General features: G+C 53.1%; 1 protein-coding gene across 1 annotated transcript; it reads right to left on the bottom strand.

Moving 5' to 3' along the window:
* Nucleotides 1-1,012: 1,012 nt before the first annotated feature.
* On the bottom strand, nucleotides 1,013-6,856 carry FAM163A (family with sequence similarity 163, member A). Its single transcript, XM_008572933.1, has 4 exons — nucleotides 6,765-6,856; nucleotides 3,139-3,160; nucleotides 2,041-2,155; nucleotides 1,013-1,417 (listed from the first exon to the last, which is right to left on the bottom strand). The coding sequence occupies exons 3-4, from the start codon at nucleotides 2,131-2,133 to the stop codon at nucleotides 1,013-1,015; spliced, it is 498 nt and encodes a 165-aa protein (XP_008571155.1). The 5' UTR covers nucleotides 2,134-2,155; nucleotides 3,139-3,160; nucleotides 6,765-6,856.
* Nucleotides 6,857-7,578: the final 722 nt, after the last annotated feature.

Here is a 7,578-nt window from a genome sequence, read left to right as displayed (position 1 = left end):
TAAGCAATTAGAACTCTAGAAACAAAACTTGAAAAAAAGCTTCTCCAGTAAGGGGCAGCTAGTTCCTAAGGCAGAGAAAGGATTTTGGGGGAGACAAAGACAGAGAATCACTTTTTGGTGCAGTCTCCACAAATAATCTTATGCCATAGCCTTTAAAGTCAACATGTTCCACAAAGAAGGGGGCAGATACAGATGCGGTGAATCAATGTCCCCGTTGGAGCAGCTACAGTGACAACAGTACCTGTGATAACCAAAGTACAAAACTAGATTGTGGGGCCGGCCCGTGGCTCACTCGGGAGAGTGCGGTGCTGATAACACCAAGGCCGCGGGTTCGGATCCCATATAGGGATGGCCGGTTGGCTCACTGGCTGAGCGTGGTGCTGACAACACCAAGTCAAGGGTTAAGATCCCCTTACCGGTCATCTTTTAAAAAAAAAAACAAAAAAAACAAAAACAAAAACAAAACTAGATTGTGAGTTAGCTCTTGGATTGGTTTTAGCAAGCAAGTGGTAAAAAGGTCCTTTCAAAATTCCTTCCCTTTTCTTCTCGGATTCTGGACCGTTTTGGTTTCCCTTCTCCCTTTGCCCTTTGTCCCCCTTTCTTCTAGGCATGGCTACTTCATTTCCCAAGGACTCTGGAAGCCTCAGAGCCTTTGCTTAGCTTTCCCAGGTGCTCCTTTTCCCAGTCCAGCAAAGCCAGGAATTTGGGAGGTACTGATGGGGGTTGCTGTGGTGCTGGGGCTGCAAGAGGAATGTCCCAACAGAGAAACTGGCAAAGCTGCAAACTCAACCTATCAGGCCCCCACTGCTGGGCCATGGAGTTGGGGCCAGGCCCTGCCCTTGTTCTTGATGCACTCAGTAGCTTGAGTCCTGGTACACCCTCCAGTGTGCAGCAAAAGAAACCAAAGAAACTGAGACAGTCCTCATGGGGCTGCTGGAGGGTCATCCACTGCCCCCACTGCTCCTGCTGGGGCAGCAGTGCTGATGTGTGTGCAGGTCGGGGGTGAAAGGGGTTACACGTCTGTACTAATAGCCCTTGGATTGGTGAAGGCCTCACGCCCAGAGCCTGGCCAGGTCACCGGGTAACTCTGGGGCACTGCCAATTTGAGGGGTGGGGGTCCCCCCTCTTTGTAGTATGTAGGAGCAAAGGAGAGCCTCTCGCCCCCACCCCCATTGGGCACCATGTCAGCCGTCCGTATGTAGAAGGGGGAGCTGTACGGGGAGCAGGTGGTACAGTGGCTTGCTGCCACCCCGCACGGCTGGCTACAGGGCTCGCCGCTGAGAGGCGCCAGTCTGCCTCTGCTGTCCAGGGCTTGGGAGCTGCAGGCATTGCAGCTGGGGCCTCTGGGGTGCGTGGTGAGGTCGTGCTCCTCCTCCTCGTCTGCATCCTCAGCTTCGCTCTTCTTGCAGCAGTAATACTGGGGAAGGGGAGAGGGGTGCCTGAGAGGGGCACATGCTCCCCCACCCAGTGCACTGTTGAGCATGCACAGGCACCCACACCCTCTGCTGCACTGAGTACCTTGTGCGGGGCACTTTGTTGGTGCTGGGGATAAAACTGAACATCAGCATTCCACAAGTGTATATTCCCAGCCTTGCAAGGCCAATACTTCTTTCCTTTTTCCTTCCCCCTACTTCTCAGTGTATTAATTCCAGCCCATGGTGAGGGGGACAGAGGGGCAGAGAGGGAGGGACATGTACATCATGTTGTGGACAGAGCTGGGGGGTGCTGCTGGCACCAGCTTTCAGAGCCTCCCCAGAATGCTGCTCTTCCCACCGTTCCTCAGATCTCAGAGGTGCTGGAGACACAATATGATGACCCAGTCTCTTCTCAGCACACTCCCTCTGGGTGCCCCGAAGGGTGCAGCGTGTGGGGGATGCATAGCTCCCTTGTGACCACCCCTAACTCCCAGTCTCCTTGACTTACACCTCCCACATTCCATGGCTTTGGGCTTGGGTAGCCCTCCAGTGGGCCTCCAGTTTCTGCCCCTTAATGAAGAAGTGGTTTGCTGGTGGCCTCTGGCTACAGGCCCTGGGGACTGACCTGGAGCCTACAGTAGCACAGGACTGCGATGATGCAGAGGAGGATCACCGTAGCTAGGATTCCGCCAGTGATCACAACTGTTCCCGCTGTCATCCGCCCGACGCCCCATCAAACTCTGCAAAGATGTGTGTGGAGGGGTGAGGAGCAGCTGCAGCTGCCACGCTGCGCATGGGCGGGGAGCTGCCCTGGAACTCTGTGCAGCTGGAGGCAGGTGCTCCTGGGAGCAGCGGGAGTGAGGCAGGCCCCAGGCCCCCACGTGTGTCCTGAAGACCGGGGACTGGTTATGACTGGAGGCTGGGGCCAGCTTAAGCCAGAGTGGGGGGCTACAGCTGCAGGAGGGAAGAGAGGAGGCGGAGTGCTAATTCTGCTCCCTGTTTCTGTCCAGTTTCAAAAGGTTCTTGCCGTCTCTCTCTTTAGTCCTCTCCTCACACCCTTCTCAACCTCCCCCTCCCCATGGCTCCGAGACACACGCATGATCGCTTCTGTAGCTGAGGGCTTGGCCCGTGGGAGGCGGTGTGCTAAGTCACCCTTGCCTTACCCAACTGGATCCTCACAACCACCTTTAGGGACAGTTATTAATTATGCCAATTATACATGTGATGAACTAAGGCTCAGATTAACTTGACTTGTACTCCACCCAGCCTGGTTCATCCTAAAGGCCATGCTATGTGTCACTGCCCTCCTGGGTACAAACCCCAGTGCTCCCTGAGCCATTGGCCCAACTCTCAAAAGTTCCACCTGGTGCTGCCCTGGCTCAGACCCACACTCCTTTTGGTGGTGTCTCTCCTCTCCTTCATGCCCTCATGGAAAACAAGGGTAAGGCGAGCCCAGAGCAAGCGAGCAGGCAGCAGCACCCCTGCTCCCGGAAGGCTGTGGCCAGGCTGGGGAGATGGGTCCTGGCTAATGGGGCTGAATGATCAGGACAGAGGCACCCTCTGGGTGTGAGGCTGTCCCAGCCTAGGGCAGACTCTCCTTTCAGGTCAGTGAATGGGGATTTCTGAGCCTCCCAGGCACATCAGGACCAAGGCTGGCTGTGCCAAGGGGCCGGTGGCGGGGACTTGGCATGTCAAGGATGGGAGAATGGCCATGAGCACTTACGTTCAGTAAAGGGAACGGTAACCTGCAAGACAACAAAAGGGAAGAAACGTTGGAAGAAGAGTGTTGCCCACTGAGAAAGGCCTCAAGGGCTGCACTGTGCCCTAAGCTCTACCCCACCCTCATCTCGCTTTCCTCATCAATAAGCCTGTGGATCCCCAATCCGGGTCTCCAGTAGCATCTTCAACTGCTCGTGGATAGACAGTTTGCTTGGATCACATCTCAAACTCAATATGACAGGAGAAAGTCATCACCCTGCTCTCCAAATGGGCTCTGCACCTCCAACCTCTCTGTCTCTGTGAGTGGTCCCACTAGAGCTGCTCTGAAGGGTTTTGTGGGTTGTGCAGCACTCAGAGGACAAGTGGAGGCTCAGACTCAACCGCACACTGCTCACAAAGCCATGCACCCAGGTGTGTTCACCCAGAGGAAAGAGCACCTTTTTCTTCACCCAAAGACACCACTGTGCCCCTAGAGGGCTACACGCACCCAGCGGCACTGCCTCCAGTTTACTCAAAGGTGCTGTGCAGCCCCACTGCTCACAGTGTGATGTGTGGACCAGCAGCGTGGGCATCTCCTGGGATTGTGGCAGAAATGCAGCAGCTCAGGCCCCACCACAGGCCTACTGAGTCTGAGCCTGTGCTTTAACGATGTCTCAGTTGATTCATTTGCATGTTAGAGTTTGACTAGGCCATGGGATGTTCCCCTAGTTGCCCAGACTTTACAGTCCTCCAATTCTTCTTCGACTTCCCCCAGTCTTCTGGTCCCCACACCAGTTAAGGTTCTGTGTCTCTCAACCCTGCCCTGGTGCAATGGTCTCCTCATTAGCCTCCCTGGCTTTATCTAGCTCCCTTCCTACCACCAGCAGTTTAGCCTTTCTCTACTCCCCTGTGACCCTCTATGACTCCCCCACCTTCCTGGCACCACACTTCCTGCAGGACACATTTATCTGGGCACGAACTTCTAGACAGAGCTCCACAGGCTCCCACATTTCCCTGCATACTCGCCACTAATTTATCTTTCCCTCCTTTCCTCCCATTTTCCCCCTATGAATCCTCTACAGCACCAGGCAGTCCTGGTTCTTAGGAAGCTTATAGCCTAGTGATGAAAAGACACTTAGCATACCTTATGATCTGGTGTAAGACATGCAACCAAAGAAGGGTCTGTGGGAGCACAGAAGAGGGGCAACTAATTCCATAGATGTTGTTTGGCCTGAATCATAAAGCCTGAGTAAGAGCATGTACAGTAGCCAAGGTGGGGAGGGCAAGGCAGGGGTGGGGGTTCCAGGAACTGTAAGAATATGGAAAGGCTGGGACAGGCCAGGAGAAGGCATGAAGCTGGAGAGGCTGTAAGCCAGGCACGGAATTGGGATTTAACTCTCTTGGAGTCAATGCGGATTCCTGAGGGGCTTTCAGTAGGGGAGTGCACAACTTTTCTTTTCTTTCTCTGGCTGTTTAAATGCTGCCCATCCTTCGAGGCTCTGAGAAGCCTTCCCTGGTGCTCTCTCTCATTTCTGGACTCCTACTGCATACCTTTCCTTGTTCCACTCTTCAAATCCTGTCTTGGTGGGAGGCTAGTCCAACTATTCAAATGGGAACGTCTTGACTCCTCCACTAAATTATAAGGCCTTTGGGATCAGGAGTTGTGTCTTATGTTGTTTCCTGTCCCCCCTGCAGCATTATACACTACGCCTGGCACACAGCAGGTACCTAATAAATGTTAGATAATCATGTCATTATTTAACATACAGGCCTGGCAGTTATGACTCTGGCTGACCACCAGGGGGCAGCAAGTCACATCGCATCTCAATCCCATCTGCAGACTTGAGCATCACTGTTCAGGACCAATTTGACCTTGCCCTGATGCACGGTGGGCCATGCTTCAGGAGTTCCCTGGGGCAACTGGTGGGGGACAGATGAATCTCAGCCTGGGGAGGATGTACACACCTTCACTACAATATCCCTTCATCCTCCCCCACTTCCCTGCCTGCTCACCAGTGAGGGCTGCTTACCAGACCATGAGGCCTGTGTGGTTACCTGAAGTTGGGGAGGTGGTAGTGACCCTCCCTACTCAATGTCTCAGCCTAGTCCCCCGGGATGTTCCTAGCCTGTCTGAGGAGGCAGGGGATTAAGGAGAAGCCATATAAGAACAGTGCCCCCTCCTCTCTGCCTGCTGTGCCTGGCCTCCGCTCTTTCAATACCACAGAGCCCGCACAGCAGCAGTGTCCTGGAAATGGGGCACACGGCAGCACAGGCAGAGCCAGGGGTCTGAAGGCCCAGGTCTGAGGCCCAACTGTGCCACTTAGCAGCTACCCCATGTTGGAAACTGACCTTCTTTCTTACTTTAGAAACAGAGATTAACAAAAAACTCAAGTTTGATTACAAGTGTGATTATGAGGAAAAAGTGAGATGTATGTGACAGTTCTCTGTAAACTCTAAATAACCCTATAAACACGGTCATTTGTGGGGGAAAGGAAGGCTCAGACATCTTGTAGCTGTCTAAGTTTGGCCTTATGATCATAATTATGCCAGGAAGACACTTGTAAAGGGCGTGAAATGAACTAGGTCCTAGCCCCTTCCCCGAGAGCCCAGGACTTAATGGCATAATTTGGCATTTAACTCCCACATTCAGTGGCTCTGTTATTTAGGTGAGCTCTTTTTCTCTCTGCAACTAGATGACAATAACTCCCTGCACCGGAACAGCATCCTACAATTTAAAAGTACTTCCATTTATATTCCCTTCTGTGGGAGGCAGGCTCTGAGATGACCCCAAATGATCCCTGCCTCCTGCCAGTCATGCCTTTGTGTGCTCCCCTCCCCTTGAGTGTGAGGCCACTTGTGATTTGCTTCTAACCAATAGAATGCAGCAAAGGTAATGGGATGTCACATCTGTGAATAAATTATGTCAGATTCTAACTTCCCTCTTGTTAGCCAGCTCCCTCCCTTGCTTGCTTCAATGAAGCAAGCTGCTAGGAACTGAGGCCCTCAATCCAATGGCACAAAAGGAACTGAACTGTCACATAAGTGAGAGCACAAGCAGATCCTTCTCCAGCCGAGCTTTCAGATGAAACCGCAACCCCAGCCAACACCTTGAATGCAGCCTCATGACAGAGCCTGAAGCAGCGAGTCCAACTAGTAAAGCCTAGATTCCTGATCCACAGAAACTCTGAGATAATAGCATGTGTGGTTTTAAGCTGCTAAGATTGTGGTAGTTTGTTACACAGCAAAACTTCATACACCTCCCTGAACCTTACAAAAACCCCACAAGGCAGGAGGGGAAGCCAGATCATTAAGTGATTTGCCTAAAGTTATAGGATAGCACGTGTCTGAGTCAGCACCCAATGGCCAGTGCTGTGGAGTTTCCATCATATCAGCTGCCTCTTGAGTAGTTTCCTGAGGACAGGAGGAAAAGATCCCTAGGTTCTCTCCTAGGTCCCAGCACATCTGGGATGGAATGACTCAGTGTTGAGCAACTCAGGGGCTGGGGGAAGCCAAAGAGAACCAACCTGTTGACCACCAAAAAATCCCAAGGGCCTGCCCTCTGTGACCAGGACTTCCTGAAGCTCCCTCCCTACCCAGGGCCCAGACACCTTCTCCCGGGGTAAGAGGGGCTGGCCTGTGCCTTATACTTACGTGAAACTGCTGGAGTAGTGGTGCTCAGTCACGCGGGCTGTGCCTGAGCAGACAGCAGTTGGGGGTGTGACATGGCCCAGGGCATCTGTCCCTGCCAGAGAAGAGAGGGGAAGATCAGTGGGAGCTGGATGGGGGAGGCTGAGAGGACAAACAGGTTCCTGCTGGCGCTTGGCTGTGACCCATGACTCTAGAGTGGAAGCGTCCCAAGGGGCTTGCTTCTTGACCTCCATGGCTGCCTTAGCCACTGAGGTCTCCAGCCTAAGGACCCAAGGACAGACTTCTAAAGTCACATACTGTCCTGTCCTTGTCTCCTTCCCTTAGTGCTGCTGTCGGGAACCCTCTGCCCAATGCAGCAGCAGGACGCTGGGCAAGAGCATTGGGAAGTGAGGCTCAGTTGGCAGAAGGGAGTCCAGCTGCCCCTTTCATGCTCCACTGGAGAACTCAGATCTGTTCCCCAGTGGAAGTGTCCTTGTTGTCTACATGACCAACCCCTCCCTCTATGGCACCACGTACCTCTTCCCGTTCCCTTCTCCACTCTTCCCTGGGCCCGTCCATTTCTTCCAGTGCCCACAGCTACAAAGTCCTTTCCCTTGTTCTAATATCCCGACTCCCCTCTGCCCAAACATGTCAACTGTATAGTCGGATGGCCAAGTTCAGGCTGATGTGCTGATGTAGGAGGGGAGGCAAGACCCCAACGAGACACCTAGGAATCCCGTGTAGGCTACCTATTGGGGGTCTCTTTAATTCTTTAAAAACCTGGTCAACGTTATTTAGAAGAGAGTCTGGATCCAATGCTGGGAATGGGCAGGGGGAG

This window comes from Galeopterus variegatus, unplaced genomic scaffold, assembly GCF_000696425.1.
Source record: "Galeopterus variegatus unplaced genomic scaffold, G_variegatus-3.0.2 Scaffold850, whole genome shotgun sequence".
Lineage (NCBI taxonomy): Eukaryota > Metazoa > Chordata > Mammalia > Dermoptera > Cynocephalidae > Galeopterus > Galeopterus variegatus.
Note: the sequence above shows the minus strand (reverse complement) of the source record. Positions and strands in the feature narration are given on the sequence as shown.